Source organism: Xenopus tropicalis, chromosome 10 (assembly GCF_000004195.4).
Source record: "Xenopus tropicalis strain Nigerian chromosome 10, UCB_Xtro_10.0, whole genome shotgun sequence".
Classification (NCBI taxonomy): Eukaryota; Metazoa; Chordata; class Amphibia; order Anura; family Pipidae; genus Xenopus; species Xenopus tropicalis.
The window spans coordinates 51,993,553-52,017,848 of NC_030686.2; the positions used below are offsets into that span (position 1 = coordinate 51,993,553).

General features: G+C 46.5%; 1 protein-coding gene across 2 annotated transcripts; it reads right to left on the reverse strand.

The window, feature by feature from the left end:
- Window positions 1–196: 196 nt before the first annotated feature.
- On the reverse strand, window positions 197–22,759 carry suz12 (SUZ12, polycomb repressive complex 2 subunit). Of its 2 annotated transcripts, XM_012966731.3 has the most exons (17): window positions 22,477–22,759; window positions 16,585–16,631; window positions 16,441–16,505; window positions 15,007–15,075; window positions 14,533–14,582; window positions 11,403–11,488; window positions 10,817–10,903; window positions 9,400–9,631; window positions 8,800–8,902; window positions 8,573–8,678; window positions 7,879–8,056; window positions 5,920–6,011; window positions 5,664–5,807; window positions 5,188–5,345; window positions 4,145–4,343; window positions 3,377–3,456; window positions 197–2,521 (listed from the first exon to the last, which is right to left on the reverse strand). In XM_012966731.3, exons 1-17 carry the CDS (start codon window positions 22,610–22,612, stop codon window positions 2,164–2,166), a joined length of 2,190 nt encoding a protein of 729 aa, XP_012822185.1. In that variant the 5' UTR covers window positions 22,613–22,759; the 3' UTR covers window positions 197–2,163.
- Between the last annotated feature and the right edge of the window lie 1,537 nt (window positions 22,760–24,296).

Below are 24,296 nucleotides of genomic sequence, written 5' to 3' on the forward strand. Positions count from 1 at the left end.
GCCAGACGTGGGACGTACAGAATGGGGGGTAATTCTCTAGCACAGGGGATCTAAGCCCCTACAGAGCCAGACGTGGGACATACAGAATATCATACCAACATACAGAGTAGCAAAGACACGGCGCCGGGCCATACCACTCCAGTGGGTGGGAAAGAGCTGAGATTTCCGGACTTTAGAAGAGAGAAAGGAGGCAACCGAATGTTTTCAGCTTTTATTAGAAAGTGATAACATGACAAAAGTTCATCAGACAAAATTGAGGGGTTCAGAGAGGGGGTCGCCTAAGCAGCTGTGCAAACAGCGCCACTTAGGATTAGCATGGAATCCCACTTTGGCATTTGTGCCCACGTGCCACACAGACTGCCCCAATAACCTGACAAAGCCCAGAGGGAAATTTGCACCGTTGCTCCTGATCTGGCAGTAACCAGCAAATCAGTGGAGGAACCCCCAACACACACACCAGCAGGAAGATTTTGGGGCCCCTATGACTAAGTGTTAGCAGGAAAATCAAATCTGCCTAGCAACTTCAAGCCCCTCCCCCAGGCCCACCCCTATTGTTACGTTGGCGGCAGGGAATTCATTCTGGTGACAAATCAAGACGCCCATACAATTAGTTAAATAGCCTGACAATTAACATACATCTTTAAAACCATGGGAATATTTCTGTACAATTGTCACAGTTACAGATCAATAAAACAACACGCTCAGAGCTTGCCTTTCCTGGGGGGGGCAATAGTAAAAAGCGAAAGCAGCATGGTTTCTTCTTCATAAATAAGAGTGTAAAAGCAAAATCAGGGGCTGATGAAAAGCAAAGGAGAGCACTTTGCCCCTGGAAGTGCAGAAAGGTTTGGGGAAAGGGGCCACACTAATGGCCCCGGCTGTTATTGTACTTTGATAATGCCAGTCCTGTTGTTGGGCCTCAGCTCGGTTAAACATATTTAAGATCACTTACACAATGGAATGACAGCTCTTCTGTTGGCTACCCCCCCCCCCCCCCCAATCTTTGTAACACTCCTATAAAATGGGAGTAACAAGGTGACATGCACTGTCCATTACAAAAGGAACATTCCGGAGAGATTCCAAGTGGCAGTTTGTGGAAGACACCTCTCGCGCCGGGCAGCCATGGGAGTACCATTATTATTTCTCACACACGTGTGTTACAGGGCCCAGTCAGGAAAACACCTTGTCCTACCTTTAATAAATATTAATTCATTACACGGATGAGAACGCCATTAAAAAATAAATCAATGTAAATGTCTAGCATCCAGAAATAAGCAAGGCCTTACAGAGACAATGGCACAAGAAATGCCGACACCCCCTGCTAGCTGCGGTAAGGAGATCCAGTTCTTCAGCAGGAGGGCTGCCATGCCTGCTCTGAGCACCTTAGAAGAGAGGAACAGATGGCGATTCCCCCAGGGGGTAAGTGACAGACTGGCAGAGCGGTGGGGGCTCCAGGCCACTTGAGAGCCACGTTTGGTTACGAAGATGCACACAGTACAAGTGCTACTAGCGCTTAACTCCTCTCACTGATACTGTAGGGAAAGGCGTCACTAAGAGGCAGAACTAAATGAGCAGTCAGGCTGCAAGCAGAGAACACAGGAAAACAGAAATCAAAAAGGAAAAACTGCCAGTCTCTAGTCAAATTATATGTACATATGTAGGTGAGTATGTATGTTGGTGAGTACGTATGTAGGTGAGTACGTATCCGAGTATGTAGGCGCCACTCGAGTGGTGGGGGGCTGATCACTGATGGAAATAGCTCAAATGAATACAGTATAAAAGGCAGTTGTATGTATGTGCGTGCATATGTATGTATGTGTGTACATATGTACGCGCCACACGTGCCAGGGGGGGGGGGGCTGATCACTGATACAAATAGCTCGTATGAATACAGTATAAAAGGCAGCTGTATGTATGTGTGCGTATGTAGGCGCCACTCGAGGGGGGGGCTGATCACTGATGCAAACAGCTCATATGAATACAGTAGGGAAGGCAGTTGCGGAGAAGCGGCTAGATAGAAAAGATAGCAAGGTGTAGGCTGTATTGCTCTTCTAATTCATTCGCACACAAACCCTGCAAGCCAAGTGCCTCTGGCTGGATATTCCCTTTGCTGAATCACATTTTTACCCCCCCCCCAAGCCCCATATTCAGTGCACCTGTTTGCCTTCAGGGCTTCTGCTTTTTGCTGTGTTTGGGGGGCTGCCCTGAGACACAATCATTCTCTACCACTCGATCTTTTCCATTGGTTTCCATGAAGCTGCTGCTGCTGCTTGTGGTTCTGTTTGGCTCCTCAAAAGCCTCGTCACTAGGGGGCGCCAAACACTCATCCCGCTCCACCTTTTGCTGGATTTCCCGCAGTCTCGACACTGCTTTGTCTATGGTGGTAATGCTGATCAGATTGAAATCGTGCATGCTCACTAAGTGAAGCATAAAGTTTCGACACAGGTTTTTCTGAATGATTTGGGGTCCATAGTTGTCTACAAAAAGCATGCAGCCATGATTCATTTGATTGTCTGCAATGAACCTGCAATAGCAAAGATAGTCAGTGGAAGGAAACATCCCATTAAATCAAATATGTATGTCTGCAAGAGCCCAAGCAACTCCAAACGGGCAGGATTTCAGTACGGACATTTAGCCAACTGGCCTACTAAGCCTAACTCAAGCACCCCATGCAATGCAGGGACAGACTTTTGTCACACTCCAGTTGCCGTAGCCATGCCCTTTACAGAAAGGCAGCGTCCCTAGCGCTTGTCACCAGAAAACAGAAGGGCTCACAATGGGAAGCATTACTAGCCCAATGAGAGGCCATTTAGCCCCTTTGTCACTTTGCACCTTAAGGTAGCAATTCAAGTTAAGATTCTTATGGTGGGTGAGCAGATCTTTATGAACCTGATTTGGCCATGGAGGTAGTGTGCCAAACTGGGCTGACCAACAGCTGTCTGGGCATTTTTTTTGTCCCTTACACATTCTTTTGAAGCAACTCATATCAGCCGATGTAGGGGCAGCTTTACAGACTGCAGGGAATAGCGATAAGATGTGCGGCCTGTGTCAGCGATGATCCTTACTCCTTCCATGAGTGCGGTCTCTGCTCGGTTGCCAAACCCTTTACACAGACTTTCAGATGCTCCCCTAGTAGCCCTAACCCTGCCTTGAGCAACAGCTGACTCTTTGTAGGGATTGCTCTGAACCTACACATCAGTACAAATCCCCAGAGATTACATTTTGCTTGGATGACACGATAGACAGTTCCCTCATATTTGCACCCAGCTTGGTTCCCCACACACAATCACCTACCTATATTCAGGGGAAGCATTTTGTGCAGATTTGTACACATCAAAGTGCTGCAACAGGAATGAGCTCACAGGAACAGAACACTTACCCATGTTTCATAACATGCAGATTCCACATTTTCATCACCTCCTTTTCCCCTTCATTGACATCAGAGAATTCCTCAATTTGCTGGGGAAAGGGAAGATGAGTGACAGTATTAAGGACCGGACGACGTGGTAAGAAAACATTGCGTTTTAGAAGATAAAGAAAGCATTTAGTGTGACATGTGGGAGGGGACAGACACCTTTTAGGACAAATTGTAAAGCAGTAATCAAGATGGGAGAAAGAAAAAAGGGAATTTACATGAAGAACAACTAACGCATTAGTGTGAGGGTGGGGCTTTCCTAAAGCTTCTCTGCGCACACAAATAAATCATACAAACTTTTTCACTATACTGAGTTTTTTTTTTTTTTAAAAAAATAAGGAACACCACAAATGGATCTGTTTAAAAACTTGAAATGATCTGAGTGCGTGGCTGGCTAATGGCTGCCTAATATCTCGAGTTCCACAAGGAAAGGGCGGCCTGTCTCTATACTATACAGAAGAATCCCTAGCCATTACATGCTAGCAGCCACCACTAACCTGCCTCCATCAGAAGTATACACAGTGACACAGGCAGGGCTGAGGAACAGCTATCAGAGGTATTGCAACCAATCTTGGAAATGGGCTAAGGTTCTGGAACGTGAGGATAAAGCAATATACCAGGGCACAACTCATAGTGCCCGGATCACCCATGGGTATTCTCTCAGACAAGGATATATATTCTAGACCTGTTGATGCGCTAGTCCATAAAGATCCATTGCAAGCATTTACTTACAGTTATGGTTTTCTCCCTTAGCCACTCCGGATCCTTCTCATCCTCACTGTCTACATCCATCTCCTGGGGCCGTAGTGGAAGGCACGTGTCGCTATGGAAATACAAGCGATTGTGGCCACTGCTGTACGTTCGCTGTTGTTCCACCTCACCATCTTCAGACTCAAGAAATTCAGACATACTGGCTTTTGTCCGCTTTGGTCTGGGAGTGAGAAAACAAATAAGCACCAAATGAACCCCTATGAGGAAATAAAACCTATGCTGCCTGGTTTGTCATGTGTGTGTAGGAAAAGCCTCAGATGCAAGCCAAAATGGCAAGATGACCAGTTCCTGGATCAACACCATACTAAAGAGTATTGATCACACTAACCTAGTACTTCGCCAGGTGCTAAAAAGGCGCTGTCTTAAAATGAATGCAGTTCTAACATCTTCGAAAAGGATGTCTTTCACAGTGCAGTTAATAAATGCAAAAACAGTCCCAAAAACAGAATATTCTTTGTATATCCTGGATCACTAAGTATATTCCTGAAAGGTTTTATTTAGTAAAGCAGAGAATAGGTGTTCCTTAACAAAGCATTAGATTGGCTGCCAGACAATCAGTGTAGTCCTAGTGTATTTTATGCTATGCGAGACTGTGTAGCATGATCTTGTGCAATGAGCCTACTGTGTTACTGACCAGATTTAGCCACATGTCTACGGCCAGCATGAATGGGGCTACCCACTCAGCCTCCACTCGCTAGCCCCATTTTGTTCCTCTCCTTATCCACTAAACAATTTCTGCTTTTCTCGCCCACCCATTTCCATACCCCCATGTCTTATTTGCCCTAACTCCCTGTGCCTCCTTCCATCTCACTAAAGACCTTCCTTTTCCTGTACCATCCCATTGCATTTTTCTTTTCCCTGATTTTTTTGAGATGCGCTGGCAGTACTTGGATATCACTTCTATAATCTCTACCTAAAACTGACTTGGTAGCTGGCAATTTTTCAGACATTGTTGACTTGCTGACTCTTGCTGAGTGCAAAAGGCCACAATTCAGATCTCTTACCTGCAGACAAGGATGTGAGTGATTGGAGTCCTTTTAACTGGCCCATTGCGGCTAAAGGCAAAGCCTGGCTGGCGATGAATGTCCTGCGGATTGCCCGCATATGAGCCATCATAGCACTCATTGATGGAAACATCGATCCGAGCACCTTTGGGATGATACTGTAATACAACAGATATCTAAGTGGCCGGATGTTTCCAATGGTACTGGCCATAGTTACAGAAGGGTAGCTAACTACTAAAACATTACACATAATAGAGCTAGGATGTGCTATGTACATGGGAGGGGTTCTATCAAGATGCCCTGGTCTTACCTAGAGGTCAGGTGTACTTTGGTTGAGTTAAGAGTTATACTAATCAACCACAAGATTAAACATATTACATTGTCTCATTCTAGTACAGAGAATAAAAGTCCTTTACTTATTGTTCTGGGCCAGTGAGGATAAGGCATACCAACAAGGGGCCACACAAATACATTACCACATAGTTGAAGATGAATCTGCTGTGGCAGAGTTTCAGGTGTTTGAGTAGACTGTAGAGTTTGCGGCAGTTTAATGTACACCATGGGCAGTGCAGGTCATCCCTGGCCTCAGTCTGCTGTCGGGTGTTGTTATTGTACAGGAACTGAAGAGGAAGGGAAGCAGAATGTACTAGTTAGTAGCACATCAATGACTAGTCAGCTCATTAACCGTACACTAAACATGCCTAGGCGCCAGGAGACTACCCCACAGCGTACCTGATAGAATATCCTCAGCTTCTGCCGGGGTTCACTAGAAACGTCACGTTCCTTTCTGGCTTGCAGGTCGGAAGATAAGGATTCCTTCACAGCTAAGGAAAAGCAGACATATCCAATGGGAAAACAATAGAAATGGAGAGCAAACACTGGAAAGGAACTGGTATTAGTATAAATGCCTCCTGGGACAAAAGAAATGCTATAAGCACTTGTATGAAAAAAATGACCGTATTCTATATGAAAGGCCAGCCAGCGAAAAACCTTACTAATGGTTAGACAAGTGTCTTCTAAAGGCCCAGAGACCTTCCGTGACTCAAGTAACTGCTCCAAAGAAACTGGCACGACTATGTCAATGCCACACAGGGTGGTGGGGGCTTAGACTAATATTCTGTAACACCCCAGCTATCAAGACAAATGGCTATACTGGGCAGGAAACTAGGACTGGACCACCCTCATTGAGGCACAAGATATAAATAACAGAGGCACCAGAGATGGTGGTGGAACCTTTTGAACTTGTCATCCATAGGCTGATAATTCTTAAAATGTCACCATTTCCAGGGAAGCTATATACCCCCCAGGGGTATATTTTTTTTGTTCAGCAGCTCTCCAGTTTAGAGTTTCAGTATCTTTCTGGTTGCTTGGATTCAAATTACCTTAGCAACCAGGGTGTGGTTTGAATGAAAGACTGATGAATAGGAGACAGTCTGAATAGAGAAATAACTAATATAAAGTAACAATAAACCTGTAGCCACACAGAGCAATAGTCTTTTGAAAGCTGCAAAGAGTTAGAAGAAGGTGGCAAATAATTAAAAAACTATGAAGGACAAATAATGAAGACCAATTGAAAAGTTGCTTAGTATTGGCCTTTCTATAATATGCTAAAAAAGTTTACTCACGTGAACCACCCCTGTAAGATATTCTGTGGCATTGTTTGTCCGTATATTGCAATACACTTCAAGCTGGCCAACTATGTCTCCGTCATCCCCAGTCTGGCCAGTCCCACACTCCCTCCCCCCTGATGTGGCTAGTCCGTCCCACACTCCCTCCCCCCCTGATATGGCTAGTCCGTCCCACACTCCCCCCCCGTTGTGGCCAGTCCCACACTCCCTCACACCCCCCCGCCCCCCTCCCCCGGTGTGGCCAGTTCGTCCCACACTCCCTCACCCCCCCCCCTCCCCGGTGTGGCCAGTCCGTCCCACACTCCCTCACCCCCCCTCCCCCGGTGTGGCCAGTCCGTCCCACACTCCCTCACCCCCCCTCCCCCGGTGTGGCCAGTCCTTCCCACACTCCCTCACCCCCCCCTCCCCCGGTGTGGCCAGTCCTTCCCACACTCCCTCACCCCCCCTCCCCCGGTGTGGCCAGTCCGTCCCACACTCCCTCACCCCCCCCAGTGTGGCCAGTACCACACTTCCTCACCCCCCCCCCCCCCCAGTGTGGCCAGTACCACACTTCCTCACCCCCCCCCCCCCCCAGTGTGGCGCAGTACCACACTTCCTCACCCCCCCCCCCCAGTGTGGCCAGTACCACACTTCCTCACCCCCCCCCGTGGGGCCAGTACCACACTTCCTCACCCCCCCCCCCCCCCGTGGGGGCCAGTACCACCACTTCTTCACCCCCCCCCCAGTGTGGCCAGTACCACACTTCCTCACCACCCCCCCCCCGTGTGCCCAGTACCACACTTCCTCCACCCCCCCCCCCCCAGTACCACACTTCCTCACCCCCCCCCCCCCCAGTGTGCCCAGTACCACACTTCCTCACCCCCCAGTCTGGCCAGTCCCATGAATGTCAGCTGAGTAGGCCAAAAAATGCTGCAGGGATGCTGCAGTTGCACAATGCTGAAACCCATCTCAAAGCCTTGCAGCTGACCTGACTGTAAAGTGATTTGCTAAAATCTAAAAGCCAAAAAATAAAAAAAAACCCCTCTGCCAACAGTGGGTACAATCACGTGCACAGTCCCCTTACCAACGGTCTGTGCAGGTTTGACAGATGAAGGTTTATGTTCTTGAGGGAGAGACTCGGAGTTGCGGGTGGCTAGAGGCTTGGCAATTGGGGCAGTAGATTTATCAGGGGTATCATTTGTCCACCGAAGTGTAAATTGAAGGGTTGGTCCCTGAGAGAATGTTTCAAATGGAGGAAGTCTCTGCAAATACACATTTCCTACAATTAGTTGTGCAGTTTTTACAGACCAGTGCTCACACTCACGACACGGGGCACACATTACACCATGGGTGGGTATAGAATGCCTGAAGGGGCAGACATTGTACCATGGGTGGGTATAGAATGCCTGGAGGGGCAGACATTGCAACATGGGTGGGTATAGAATGCCTGGAGGGGCAGACACTGCACCATGGGTGAGTGGGCATTACACAATTAGGTAAATAGAGTGAGCATGGAGACATTCATATGTCTCAGCCTATTACACAAGATGTCAGTGTGGAAGTAAATCAGATGTTTTTGTATTTAGTATAAAATGTGACCGTATCACTCTGGTCTCTGATCTGACTGTCCGTACGGACAGATTATAAGGCAAATACCAGCAAAATACAGATCCAGGGGCACAGTGACAGCACTCATATAGGGCAGCCCATTAATATGTTCTATTACAGCATTTTGTTGGCAGAAACAAAGCAAATTAAAAGAGGTGTTATCATGTTACCTTTCCATCCAGTATGGTTTCCCAAGTGGCCCTTTTCTTGTTTACAGGACAGTCCTCCATTTCCTGCATTGCAACTTCATATTCCCCATCCAGTAGCTGCAGGCGCCTGAAGCACAAGAGTTTAGAATCAGGTGCAAGCACTTGGCCACTCACTTAGGAACAGTCACAGCCAGTTTGTGCCCGCCCCCCCTCCAGCAAATAAAAAGTATGGATCTAGTAACACTCACCTGTTTTTGTCAAATACAGTCATCTGTGCCACAAAAGTCTTATCCCCTTCATCTCTGTTGGATGAATTGCGCTTTCTCCGAGCTGGAGGCTCCTCAGAGACATCTAAACCATTAGAGGGTACAGTTATAAGCCCCCTGTCTTCATGCCTTAACCCTAACTCTAGACCACTATACACCAGTAATGCACCCAACTCTAACGCCCAATACGTTGCCACTGTAAGACCTGCACCTAAGCCTTCCCACTGTGTGCGCTACTATTTTGCGTGCCTCTCCTTCTCAATAAGGTAGAAGAGTGTACTTTCCCAGTCTGACCCACACCCAACCCATAATGGTTGACCAAAAATCAACCTGAAAAACCTGCACATCACTAGTATACACCACTTTGACTTCCGTAGATTCATCTCTTGCAATAAGCCATTCTGCCTGCGTTATGCCCCTTAATCACACACAGAGCAGTGCACCTCAAGTATATACCCCCCAGCAAACACACACCATTTTGTTGTGTTGGTATAATTTTTACGTACACAGATTCCATCTTTACACAACATAAGGCTTACAGATCAGAAAACTGGTCCGTATCCCATTTAACTCCAGGCATACCTATGTTTTCATTGGTCTCTCCATTGGTTAACCCATTGAAATCCCTTCGCCCCTGGCGAGTCACCCGGAAAAGCAAGGAGTAGGATTTGACCATATGGCTGTTGCTGGGTTCAAATTCATTGCTGGATACAGCGAGTGAAGGAAAAGTGGATGGTTTTGCTGGGTTCAGCTCTGGATTAAGAGGCACCTGCTTTTTCCCAGTAGGAACCTGGCGTATGGGACAGCTTACATCCTGCGTAATACACAATAGTTTGAGGTTTCAGGATAATGAAACATGATAATGAGCATAAACATCAAAGGCGTCAATATTAACTATACATGAAATCACAAGCCTACCCCCTTCAGAATTTTCTGCCAAACTTTGCCTCTCTAATATGCTTCTAATATTCTGCAGCCATTGCCCCTTTCCCGGTCACCTTGTTGCTTATCTTTCATGTCTCTCCTATTATCTCCCTTTTACCTGCTGTTTAACTTACATTTGCTTTGTCCCTGTCTTTCTCACCCTCATCATGACTCTTACTTGTGGTTTCTGCTAGCTCTCCCTCAGTGCAGTTCTGCTACTCCTTTGGCCAGAGAGAAGCCATCTTCGTTTGTGCCTTTAAGTGGAGTGTGGAGTCATGCCCTTTTGCTGTGACTGGTGCTACAGTACTGAGAATCCCACTACATTTTCTTACATGCCTTATTTGCTGGGTGGTTTCCTGCTGATTTGGGCATTCAGTTTCCATAAAACGGCAGAACTAGAGGGCAGGCACTTCCTTACTGCCAATCTTTCATATCTCAGACCAATAATGAAGGGAGCACTAACATGTTCTAGGCATTGCTATTTACTGCGTCAGTGTCACTTTACAAGCTGCGCCCAAAGAAAGCTTAGGAATGGGACAAAAGACCTGCACAGACAGCCTTTACGTGCCAGGCAGTAACAGTGGGCCAGGGACAGTACAATCAACCAACAATGTATGTGCAGCCTTCCTGACTGTTGCAGAACTGCTATAATTACAGAGACCCTTAGAATTACAAGTCCTAGAGGAGAGGCTGGCTCAGTGTGACTTACACAGCCCTGCCTACACCAAGGTTTTAGTGAACAACCAAACCTGCCTCTCTCCTTACATCTTTGGAAGGGCTCTAAAGACATTATTTTCCATCAATACCACCCAGAAAACATTTGAAATATTATAGGTGTAAATACAAACTTTAACTTTGACAATAAATCAGTTTCCTAAGAAAACATTTTTGCAAGCACTGGATAAAATTAACTGGTACATCAATACAAATGATCTGTCAGTGTAGGTTACTGGCACAAATGACTGACCCTATTCCGGGGCAAGTTTTCCCAGATGGTTAAAGGGTTCAACCATAGGGTTAAGGCCCAGAGCTTCATGGGCTGCAAGTTATGCTATCAGTCTGTAACTATTCTCACCCCTAGAAAGTGCTGGCCCTCCAGCTTGGGGTCATTACCAGCACTGCGTGGGGAAGCTTGCACTGCCACTGAATCATTGTACCTGGCCTGCGGATTTAAAAACAAAAAACCTCCATCAGATTTCATGAAGAGCTGCTGCCGTTTCCACCATGTGTGCACACTAAGCAAGACTAGGGAAGCAAAAGATAAAAGGCATATATCCTGGGTATATCCTGAGGCTGTGTTGCAAAATGTAAAGCAAAACAATTTGAGGTGCACAGACAAGAATTTCATGTCATTTAGAAAAGAATTCCTTGAACCGTCAGGCTGACTTGCAATACTGGGGCTATTTATTTAACGGCTACCAGTTCTACTCAGATCCATTTTGCTAGTAATGTTTCACATGGATAATGCAAGAGTTAGAAACTAAAGGAGGCAACCAAGACCATATCTACCCTTTATGCTTAGAAATAATGGGCGGTTGCTGTGAAACTTTCCTCCCTGGGGCACTAGTTACTGCCATACTGTCTCTAATAGGTTCTGAAAGGTCAGTATCTATCCAACAAGTGGTTCTGGCAGCCTAAATACACTGTGCAAAAATGTGTACCTTTCTTTTCTTGTGGCAAACTTTAACGAGCAGAACTTCCAGAGTCACGGAGCTTTGTTCATTTTCTGAGTTTTGTGATGGCTTATCTGAAAAGAGTAGAAAGGTAGATGATTATATATTGAGAAATTTATTTTACTTACAGTAATTTCTACTTCCCAAGCCTCCCATGGCAGCGATCACCAACATGTGTATTCCCTGCCCCACAGATCACCGGACAGGAAAGGGTTAACAATTATCCTATAAGAATGTCCCCCACCACCTGCCCCATTTGTCTCTGTATCCTAGCCTCTGAAGGGAGGGGGGGGGTTGTGAATGCTGCCATGGAAGGTGACTTGGAAACAGAAATTATGGTAAGTAAAATAAATTTCTCTATTTCCCAAGCCACCCATGGCAGCGATCACCAACATGAGAACTACCAAAGCTAGAAAGGAAGGGAGGGACAAAGACTGATGCTGAATAAATTTTTATTTTGCACACAACACAGCCTGTAAGACTTTCATCCCAAATCTAGCCTCTAGGAACAATAAAACATTCAATTTATAGTGTCTGATGAATGTATGCAAGGACGACCCCCTGGCCGCTTTACAAATTGCATCTGGCAGAGCCCTGGCTTCTGCTGCTCAGGTAGCCAATGCTCTGGTGGAATGAGCCTTTACGTTCATGGGCACCTCTCTGCCTGCCTTCTGATAAGCTAACACAATGCAGCCAATAATCCATCGACTGATGGTCACCTTTGAAGGTACCAGACCTCTTCTTGGGCCTCTAGGAATAACCTCTCCGTTATTCCAGGGAATCCAGGGAATGCCACTCACGTTCCTGTTCGATCTTTGCCATCATTTTGTTCAAGTCCAAAGGAATTTCTACGTCTAAATGAAACTGACATAACCTTCGGCAACTCAAAAGCTGTCTTCAAAGTAACCTTGTCTGGAAATATAACCGTGTCAGGCTCCCTTGCTGAAAGGGAATGGATCTCACAGACTCTGCAAGCCAAGGTAACTGCCACCAGGAATAAGACCTTTAATGTGCCAGTCTGAAGAACTTTCTAGGGGCTGCCCCCCAGGAGCACCAACGCGAACAAGATGGGCGGCGCATAAATGCACCCGCTGCCGGAAGCCCCTGCGACTGCTGGAACACACCCGGCGCCTGAAACGCACAGAGAATGCGCATAACTGGCTCTGGGAGGGGAGAACCCCATGCACCACTGCTTAAACCGGCTAGCCGGCTAGAGTGGTCAGTCAATATAGGTGGATTATGACCTAGCCACAGGTCCATCTCCACAGCGATCTCCTCAGGGAGCATTTGGGAGGCATCAGGGGGAAAAGCGGGAGAGATCAACCCCTGGACTATTCGTTAAGCCTGTTCAGTGACCTGTGGGGCGGGGAATGCTTGTGTTGGTGATCTCTGCCATGGGAGGCTTGGGAAATATATATCTATATCTACATATACATACAGTGGAGGAAATAATTATTTGACCCCTCACTGATTTTGTAAGTTTGTCCAATGACAAAGAAATGAAGTCTCAGAACAGTATCATTTCAATGGTAGGTTTATTTTAACAGTGGCAGATAGCACATCAAAAGGAAAATGGAAAAAATAACTTGAAATAAAAGATAGCAACTGATTTGCATTTCATTGAGTGAAATAAGTTTTTGAACCCTCTAACAAAAAAAGAATTAATACTTAGTGGAAAAACCCTTGTTTGCAAGCACAGAGGCCAAACGTTTCTTGTAATTGATGAGCAAGTTTGCGCACATTTTAGGAGGAATGTTGGTCCCACTCCTCTTTGCAGATCATCTCTAAATCCCTAAGGTTTCTGTCTCTGTGCAACTCTGAGCTTGGGCTCCCTCCATAAGTTTTCTATTGGATTAAGGTCCGGAGACTGACTAGGCCACTCCATGACCTTAATTTCCTTCTTCTTGAGCCACTCCTTTGTTGCCTTTGCTGTATGTTTTGGGTCATTGTCGTGCTGGAACACCCATCCACGACCCCTTTTCTGTTTCCTGGCAGAGGGAAGGAGGTTGTCGTTCAGGATTTCACGATACATGGCTCCGTCCATTTTCCCATTAATGCGAATAAGTTGTCCTGTGCCCTTAGCAGAAAAACACCCCCAAAGCAAAATGTTTCCACCCCCATGCTTGACGGTGGGGACGGTGTTTTGGGGGTCATAGGCAGCATTTTTCTTCCTCCAAACACAGCGAGTTGAGTTAATGCCAAAGAGCTCTATTTTGGTCTCATCAGACCACAGCACCTTCTCCCAGTCACTCACAGAATCATTCAGGTGTTCATTGGCAAACTTCACACGGGCCTGCACATGTGCCTTCTTGAGCAGGGGGACCTTGCGAGCCCTGCAGGATTTTAATCCATTGCGGTGTAATGTGTTTCCAATGGTTTTCTTGGTGACTGTGGTCCCTGCTAATTTGAGGTCAGTAACTAACTCCTCCCGTGTAGTTCTAGGATGCTTTTTCACCTTTCTCAGAATCATTGACACCCCACGAGGTGAGATCTTGCGTGGAGCCCCAGAGCGAGGTCGATTGATGGTCATTTTGTGCTCCTTCCATTTTCGAACAATCGCACCAACAGTTGTCACCTTCTCTCCCAGCTTCTTGCTAATGGTTTTGTAGCCCATTCCAGCCTTGTGCAGGTCTACAATTTTGTCTCTGACATCCTTGGACAGCTCTTTGGTCTTTCCCATGTTGGAGAGTTTGGAGTCTGCTTGATTGATTGATTCTGTGGACAGGTGTCTTTTATACAGGTGACTAGTTAAGACAGGTGCCTTAATGAGGTTGACTAATTGAGTAGAAGTGTCTAACCACTCTGTGGGAGCCAGAACTCTTAATGGTTGGTAGGGGTTCAAAAACTTATTTCACTCAATGAAATGCAAATCAGTTGCTATCTTTTATTTCAAGTTATTTTTTCGATTTTCCTTTTGATGTGCTATCTGCCACTGTTAAACCTACCATTGAAATGATACTGTTCTGAGACTTTTCATTTCTTTGTCATTGGACAAACTTACAAAATCAGTGAGGGGTCAAATAATTATTTCCTCCACTGTATATAGACACACACACTATTCAGGGATGTACGGTAGCATTCTCACATTTAAAAGTGCATGTCTCTAAACCATACTTACCAATTTTATGGAAGAAACCGGTAAATGTCAGCTGTAAATGAGCGGATACACTATAAAAATAAAGAGATACATTTCAGCTGGCCAGAATAGTTTCTCTCTATACGACTAGGAACCCTGGTAACTGTACATAATCCAGAATACAGACATGTAGAAGGAAGCAGGCAAATCACCAAGCTGTTTTGAAACACAACTTGCAGCGACCTGAACTGCTGAAAGCATATCCAGTTCTGAAAATGCCAGTGCCCAGATTATTGTGCATTGTATACGGAGCAGCAGGGTTATCGTGCTGGGCAATTGCTGGCAGCAGTGGGCATACGGAGGGTTTGCCTATTGTAGATAAGTGACCTACCAATTCAAGCTTTTGGGGATCCAACAGAAAGATGGAAAGATAGGAGCAGCCGCTGACATTTTAGACCCAATTCTGTTCACAAGAATCAGAATAGGCTGCACATACAAGAGATTTCAGCAAATTACCTGTGAGATTCCTGATCTCCTTTCATTTTTTCCACTTTCAACAACAAGTCGTTAACTTTGAAGGTTTTTCTAGAAGATACAGGAATAGTATGAAAAAAAAGAAACCAAATGAAACACAGGTATGGGACCTGCTATCCAGAGTGCTTGGGAACTGGTGTTTTCCAGATAAGGATCCCCCTACCTTAAATCCATTAAAACAATAAATTTAAACATGAATTAAATCCAATAGAATATGTTTTGCCACCAGTAAGAATGTATTATATCTTAGTTACAATGAACCGTTTTATTATTACAGAGAAAGGGGAAATCATTTTTTAAAATGTAAATTTGATTACAATGGACTCTATGGGAGATGGCCTTCCCATAATTTGGCACTTTCTGGATAACAGATCTCATTCTTGCATAAATTTGCCATGCTAGTACATGAACTATCAATATGCCAGCCAAACACAGCACAGTTTGTATAGAGCCTGGCTGGGACTGCCAAACAGCACAGGGCACTCAGTGGCACCAATATACCCCATCTAAATGCAATACAGTTGGGATACACACCCAATACACACCTGGGGGGGGGAATATACTTTGGAATTGCCATAATAAGCAAACACAGCACAGTTTGTATAGAGCCCGGCTGGGACTCCCAAACAGCACAGGGCACCAATATAGCCCATCTAATTGCAATACACACCTGGGGGGGGATATAACGAGCCTGTGTCAGGCAGTAATTATATACACAAGAGGCTCACACATATTCTTTACACTGGCCTATGAAAGCCACACCAGCTGCGCACAGAGCTCCAGGGAATAGCACTGTCACAGGATCCCCTAAACCCCATGCGTTACATCAGCCCAAACAAATGTAGGTCACAACTAGTTAACTCTTTGCTATAGTGAGCGCTGCCAGTCATGGCTTTATACACATACACTGCGGCTTAGAAACAACACAATGCCAATGCCTTCATTTCATTATCATGTGAGCAGCCTTGACTAAAGCAACCCCCCAGTTCAAAGCAATAATGGATTAGTATAAATTGGCAAAATAGAAGAATTGGGGAGGGGTAACATTCTACAATAACCAAATTGAGGTGTAAAGGCAAAATAAGGAAACTGAAAGCTTCTTGCAATTACAGGCCTGCAGGTGAACATCCCATGCCAGCTACTACACATGTCTATTAAACAATAGGCAGTGGGGGACATTTTGGCACCCCTGAAACTACCCTGCTAGGCAAAGTAGACCCACTCATCTTTACTGGAGCTGCCATATGAAAGACTGAAAGAAGAGTTTAATCCTGGGCAAGAGAGAGAGATTATATACAATGCTCTGTTGTTAGTATGAATAGGGTTAAGCAGTTGTCAGCCCTAAGTATACATGACAAATACAGGCAATTAACGCTGGCGGCAGTATCATTACTAACCAATCAACAGAATGATTACCTTTTGGCATTCGATCTGGAATTCCTGTGTGACATGTAGGTGAGGGTTCTGTGCAAAAAAATTGGCTACAAAGAGAAGAATGGACTATTAAATATGAGAGAAAGGGCTACATACCCACCCATACAAGAACGCACGGTTACTTACTGCTATGAGATTCCTTGTTCGTAAAAATCTATAAATCTGTGTGGGTTCTGGAAGAAAAACAATACAATGTTGTGTTAAAGATAGAGACAAACAGCGCTTATAATAACAAAAACGAGGCCTACGGCATGTGTGCCAGTATTGTAGCCGGGGGGCACGTGGTGCCACTGTCACACACACAACTGCACGTGCTTATTCTGAATACTATAAGGAGCGTGCCAGCCAGACAGGAAGCACCTGTGCCACCTACCATGTGTCACTCACAGCAGCTATTGGGGGGATACAATCAGCGCTCACTGCTTGTAAAGGGGAAATAAAGCTATGGCACTCACGCTGCCAATGAGTCCATCCCACAGGTAGGTACACTACACAGCAACGCAGTAGTCTCTCTCCCCTTGCACAATACGGAGGGAAGGGCCTTTTATATGGCTAGTGACATGACACAGGGCATAACCATGCCACTGGGCATTCACACTTATTAAACAGAATTACAAGTCGGAGTACCTTGATATCATTACAAAGCCCCGAAGCGGACACTATTACAATAGAAAGAAATCTGTCCCCAACTCAGTTTAGGGGGGTGCTGGTCTGTTCCCCAGGCCGGTCACATGACACTTTAGACTCGCCATTGTGACTGGGCCAGATAATTATATGCCCAAACATGTACTTCTCTGTATTTGAATTTACCCCAGTAACCCTTCTCATTCAAGCAGATGCCCAGCCCCTACCAGTGAAAGGCAGCACCACATTAGAATGATACCCCCACCACACTGCCCACAGGGATGGACAGGGGTAGATCTGTCTTGTTCTCATCTGACAACAGAACATTTCCCCACATGACAACTGGGTCCGTCTGATTCTGGCAAACACCACATGAGTTCTGAGCAATGGCTTCTCTCAAAATACAGGCAGAGACTTTGGACAGGTCTCATTCCCTAGGAAGCATCTGGGGAGGGGTGAAACTTCCACTTGCTGATTAATCAACCAACTGTGCCCACTGGGCCATTATTCTGTGGTGCTTATCTGTAACCCCTTAGTTTTACTGTACAAGTATGGGACATGTTATCCAGAATTGTCGAGACCTGGGCTTGTCCGGAAAAGGGATCTTTCCATAATTTGGAACTCCATAACATGTCTGCTAAAAATCATATAAAAATTGAATAAATCCAATAGGATTGTATTGCCCACAACAAGGATAAATTATATGTTAGTTGGCATCAAGTACAGGTACTGTTTTATTATTACAGAGAAAAGGGAATCATTTAACCATTAAATAAACCCAATAGGACTGTTCTGCCCCCAATAAGGGGTAATTATATCTTAGTTGGGATCAAGTACAGGTACTGTTTTATTATTACAGAGAAAAGGGAATCATTTAACCATTAAATAAACCCAATAGGGCTGTTCTGCCCCCAATAAGGGGTAATTATATCTTAGTTGGGATCAAGTACAGGTACTGGTTTATTATTAGAGAAAAGGGAATCATTTAACCATTAAATAAACCCAATAGGGCTGTTCTGCCCCAATAAGGGGTAATTATATCTTAGTTGGGATCAAGTACAGGTACAGTTTTATTATTAGGGGATTCTGGATAAGGGATCCCATACCTGTACTGTGTACGGGCCAAATACTCAGAGAAGCAGGGTCACAGAAACTTAGAGCCACAGCCCTGAGCTTGAAGCTTTTATGTCAATGCCAGTGCTAAGGAATACTCACTGGATACTGGGTAAGGTGAGGGAATATTTGCACTGCATATGGTTAGTCCCCTCTCTCATACACAGGGAGAGTCAGAATGAGAAACAGTGACAAACACATAGGGGGGAATTCACAAAAGTGGTGATACCGAGACAAAATAAAAGTGTGAATTTGTCTTTTAAACAGACAGTTTTCAGATTTTGTCATTTTCCCAACAATTTTTTATGAATTTGCCTTTAGCTCTTAGTAAATCTGTCGGTGCCATCAAACCCAGTCCCACAGCGACAGGAGCCTCGGAATAAGGATTTTACCAACAGGATTTTGCATTTCATATTCCATTTGTCATTTCACTTTGGGGGCATTTCCTGAGGGGTAACTTTAGTTTGCCCAGGGAAACTATACATTTTTTTCAGGACAAGCTGGGCTTTCTAATGCTTTCTGTTTATATTTCTGTGCAATTCCACTTCTGTAACGAGATTAAGGGCCTAAATACCGTCTTCTCCAGCCCCCACTCATTACTGGGCAGCAGCAATCCGGCCCCCACACCAACAAGCCCGGTGACTAGAGCTCCAACAGGACTAGGGCCCAGCAGGTTTTTATCCAGTGCCCTGTTGGGGCCAGTCCAACCCTGTACTCCGATATCCCAGTTTGGGTGCCAGTGTGTATATATGCTGTTTGCTGATCCCCAAGATGGTGGGGACCATGCTGTCAGGCAGCTCTGTAGTTCTGGACATGCTATGGGGGCACAGATAAGTTGGGGCAAATGTCAGTGAAGGGATTACAGAGGGGGCACTGCTGCTAAAACTAAAGATTTGCCCGGGAGGCTTTACTTTTCCTTTTAATAAAAATGTTTACAACATATTCACACAAAATGTTATTATTGCCTCATTGATTAAGCTAAAACTAGCATAATCATGCAAATGTCAGGTAAAAACTTTTTATATATAAGATATAAATTAAACTTTTTTTTAATCAGTTTTTTCTTTATAAAATTTTAATGAGGCTTTTGCACCTATTGTTCTAGGGTGAGACAGAAACTTGTCCCCTAACAATAGGCTGCTAATCCCCATTAATATGTTAACGATCCCCCATGGGGCCCCTACCTTAGGTGTGAAATGGAGACTGGGTGAAACAAAACAGCTTAGAATTGATCTAACAGTTACACTGAGCTTTACTCCATTTTGAAAATGTTGGGAAAAAATATTGTTAAAACGTCGTAACAACAAATTCACAAAGTGTCTAAATGTCTAAACTGTCTTTCTTTCACCAAAAACAGAAAAGTGGCGGTTGAGTCGGAATTTAGGCCGATTTCTGTTTGTGAATCTGGAGAAAGTGTTTTCCACCACTTTTTCCACCACTTTTACTCCAAAAAAGGGCTCTCTCCACTTTTGTGAATTCCCCTCAGTCTCATAAGTGTCCCTTTACCTCCCAAATAAACCCTGTGAGTGCTGTCATACTTGCACTATATAAACCCATTTATTGTACAGTGCTGCAGAATATAAATATATGATAACAACAATATTATATGACAATAGCTTGGGCGGGGGGGCTCAAGGCCAGCTTAGGTGGGTTGTGGGGAAAGCTTTATATGCTGCCCTACATACTGCTGGAAGCCCATATAACTGTACTGAGGAGCAGGCACTCTATAAGTGCTATGAGAACACAAAACGAGTCAGGCTAGCCCTGATTGTGACACTCCAATAAACCTACTGACATGCCTGCCTGGGGGGCTGCTCACAGAGGGCCCCAGATTGAATACGTAACCAACAGACAGTTTATATTATGTTAAGAGCCCTATTAAAGAATCTCACCAAACTGGAATATATATCTGTAAATATTGCCCTTCTACAGCCTTGCCCTTGAGCCGCCATTTAGTGATGGGCTGTGTGCTCCCTCAGAGATCAGCTGACAGGAAGTGATGCAGCTGTGTGCTCCCTCAGAGATCAGCTGACAGGAAGTGATGCAGCTCTAACTGTAACAGGAAGTAGTGTGGGTGCAAAAGACAGAACTCTGCTCATTCATTGGCTGATGGGGCCTAGCATGTATGTGTGCCTTGGCTTGTTTGTGTGCACTGTGAATCACATGAATCCTGTTTAGGATTACCCAATAGCACATACTGCTGAAAAGAGTATATTTGTATGGAAATGGGTTAGTTGGCTAAAGTAGGGTTTTGATATGAGCTGTGTATGCAATATATTTTCATGGATTTTTACACTGACACAAGCTTATATTGGTGCTGCAGTTGATGATACACCCAATAAAGGGCCAGTATATCCCACTATTTGCCCAACATGAGCGCCATGAATAGAGCTTGGGCTAAACATTATCTTTTGTCTATTGCTTTAATATGGAAAACATCCTTGTTTCTTCTTGAATTAAAAAGAGCTAAACCTGAGATTAAAAGAACATGACATTCTACATTCAAAGCAAACCAGCAGCTCACTGAAAGCCCTCTGTATAAACAAACCCCCACCTTTTTCACAGCCTATACAGCTGCAATATATGGAGCAGCTCATTACACAGAAAGTTCCTCAATGGGCAGCGGATTTGTTTTGTCTGTGCTTCTACAAACAGGAAGTTATCATAAGCCTGTGTGTGCCTAGGCACAGGAGGGCACACCGTTACTCTATAAGCCTGTGGGCACAGGAGGGCACACTGTATAAGCTGGGGCCAGAAAGCCCCATATAGTACAAAGCAGACGGACAGTAGGGACAGTAGGGCCACACTGGGGGCCCCCGGACACACAGTATAAGCTAGGGGCCTGAAAGCCCCATATAGTATGAAGCAGGCGGACAGTAGGGCCACACTAGGGGCCCCTCTGCCCCATATAGTATGAAGCGGATATTAGGGCCACACTGGGGGCCCCTGTGCCCCATATAGTATGAAGCAGGCGGACATTAGGGCCACACTGGGGGCCCCTGTGCCCCATATAGTATAAAGCAGGCGGACATTAGGGCCACACTGGGGGCCCCTGTGCCCCATATAGTATGAAGCGGACATTAGGGCCACACTGGGGGCCCCTGTGCCCCATATAGTATGAAGCGAACATTAGGGCCACACTGGGGGCCCCTGTGCCCCATATAGTATGAAGCGGACATTAGGGCCACACTGGGGGCCCCTGTGCCCCATATAGTATAAAGCAGGCGGACATTAGGGCCACACTGGGGGCCCCTGTGCCCCATATAGTATGAAGCGAACATTAGGGCCACACTGGGGGCCCCTGTGCCCCATATAGTATGAAGCGGACATTAGGGCCACACTGGGGGCCCCTGTGCCCCATATAGTATGAAGCGGACATTAGGGCCACACTGGGGGCCCCTGTGCCCCATATAGTATAAAGCAGGCGGACATTAGGGCCACACTGGGGGCCCCTGTGCCCCATATAGTATAAAGCGGACATTAGGGCCACACTGGGGGCCCCTGTGCCCCATATAGTATAAAGCGGATATTAGGGCCACACTGGGGGCCCCTGTGCCCCATATAGTATAAAGCGGACATTAGGGCCACACTGGGGGCCCCTGTGCCCCATATAGTATGAAGCGGACATTAGGGCCACACTGGGGGCCCCTGTGCCCCATATAGTATAAAGCAGGCGGACATTAGGGCCACACTGGGGGCCCCTGTGCCCCATATAGTATGAAGCGGACATTAGGGCCACACTGGGGGCCCCTGTGCCCCATATAGTATAAAGCAGGCGGACATTAGGGCCACACTGGGGGCCCCTGTGCCCCATATAGTATGAAGCGGACATTAGGGCCACACTGGGGGCCCCTGTGCCCCATATAGTATGAAGCGGACATTAGGGCCACACTGGGGGCCCCTGTGCCCCATATAGTATGAAGCAGGCGGACATTAGGGCCACACTGGGGGCCCCTGTGCCCCATATAGTATAAAGCGGACATTAGGGCCACACTGGGGGCCCCTGTGCCCCATATAGTATGAAGCAGGCGGACATTAGGGCCACACTGGGGGCCACACTGGGGCCCCAGCAACACAAGGGCGGGCTGTGGTGCAACCGGTGGAAGGGGGAGTGGCCTAAGCGATACACAGTCACTGTACTAGGAGAAAGAGCAGTAGGAGAGAGAGGGGGCGATACGGTGGCCCCTTGGGGCCAAGCTCCCACACTGACAAGGTGTCGGCCTTTGAGAAAGATCCCGACAGAAAGCTATGAGGGGAGTGGCCCCTGGGGGCCATACTCACTCTCAAAGGCCTGCAGGAAGAGCTCATGGTCCGCCTGGATCTGCTCCATCTTGGGTTTCCGGACAGGCAGAAGGGAGGCCGCCGCGCTGGGTTTGCCGGAGGGTGCCGAACTGCCCCCGTGCTTCTGAGGGGCCATGCGGGGGAGTCACTGGGGCCGGACCGGAGGGGGAGCCATGCGGGATACAGTAACGGATGATCCCGGGCCCCGGAGCGCTCCCGTCTGGCCTGTCCCCAATGGCGCGCAATACCTCCCTCACGCCTCCGCCCCGCCCCTTCCCGCTCTGCCTTATGCCCTATTGGCTAGGTCTCCGCACTGCCTGCCGCCCATTGGCTGCACCGCCTGCCCTTCATCTGGGAGCCGTCCCTCTGCCCCAGCCGGCAGTCCCGCCCCCTTCCCTCCTTTGAACTGAATTCGCGGGAAGCGAGCACGCTGCATTATGGGTAGCGAGGGGAGGAAGGGCTTTGGCCCAGTGGGTGGGGCCTGGAAGTGGCGGCAATTGGGAAGAAAAAGGTGAAGGAATGATTGACGGGTTGGAAACCTGTGAATGTTCCTATATTCCTCCCTCTGCTGCTGGTCTCTGCCCCAGTTTTCCTCATGGTCCCCGGGAATATGCCCGTTCTTGTAAGGTTCCCCACCATATCTTGTGTTTCCCACGTTTCTTCTCCGCCAAACATCTTATACTTCCAATGCTTAACATTAAAACCCTCAGTTTTCTTCTTTTATACACCAAATACCTGGCACTGAGACCCCTCATTCCCCAATATGTCAGACTAAAGCCCCCAGTTCCCTACATTTATACACCAAATACCTGGCACTGGGACCCCTCATTCCCCAATATGTCAGACTAAAGCCCCCAGTTCCCTACATTTATACACCAAATACCTGGCACTGAGACCCCTCATTCCCCAATATGTCAGGCTAAAGCCCCCAGTTCCCTACATTTATACACCAAATACCTGGCACTGAGACCCCTCATTCCCCAATATGTCAGACTAAAGCCCCCAGTTCCCTACATTTATACACCAAATACCTGGCACTGAGACCCCTCATTCCCCAACATGTCAGGCTAAAGCCCCCAGTTCCCTACATTTATACACCAAATACCTGGCACTGAGACCCCTCATTCCCCAATATGTCAGACTAAAGCCCCCAGTTCCCTACATTTATACACCAAATACCTGGCACTGGGACCCCTCATTCCCCAATATGTCAGACTAAAGCCCCCAGTTCCCTACATTTATACACCAAATACCTGGCACTGGGACCCCTCATTCCCCAATATGTCAGGCTAAAGCCCCCAGTTCCCTACATTTATACACCAAATACCTGGCACTGGGACCCCTCATTCCCCAATATGTCAGGCTAAAGCCCCCAGTTCCCTACATTTATACACCAAATACCTGGCACTGGGACCCCTCATTCCCCAATATGTCAGGCTAAAGCCCCAGTTCCCTACATTTATACACCAAATACCTGGCACTGGGACCCCTCATTCCCCAATATGTCAGGCTAAAGCCCCCAGTTCCCTACATTTATACACCAAATACCTGGCACTGGGACCCCTCATTCCCCAATATGTCAGGCTAAAGCCCCCAGTTCCCTACATTTATACACCAAATACCTGGCACTGAGACCCCTCATTCCCCAATATGTCAGACTAAAGCCCCCAGTTCCCTACATTTATACACCAAATACCTGGCACTGGGACCCCTCATTCCCCAATATGTCAGACTAAAGCCCCCAGTTCCCTACATTTATACACCAAATACCTGGCACTGGGACCCCTCATTCCCCAATATGTCAGGCTAAAGCCCCCAGT

Excerpts from the sequence above, each read along its gene's own strand:
- suz12 (XM_012966731.3), bottom strand. The coding sequence starts at position 22,612 with ATGGCCCCTCAGAAGCACGGGGGCAGTTCGGCACCCTCCGGCAAACCC. Across the intron at positions 16,506-16,584 it reads GAACAAGGAATCTCATAGCA|CCAATTTTTTTGCACAGAAC; the intron begins GTAAGTAACCGT and ends TTCTCTTTGTAG. Across the intron at positions 8,057-8,572 it reads AAACCATACTGGATGGAAAG|AGACTTCCTCCATTTGAAAC; the intron begins GTAACATGATAA and ends GTGTATTTGCAG.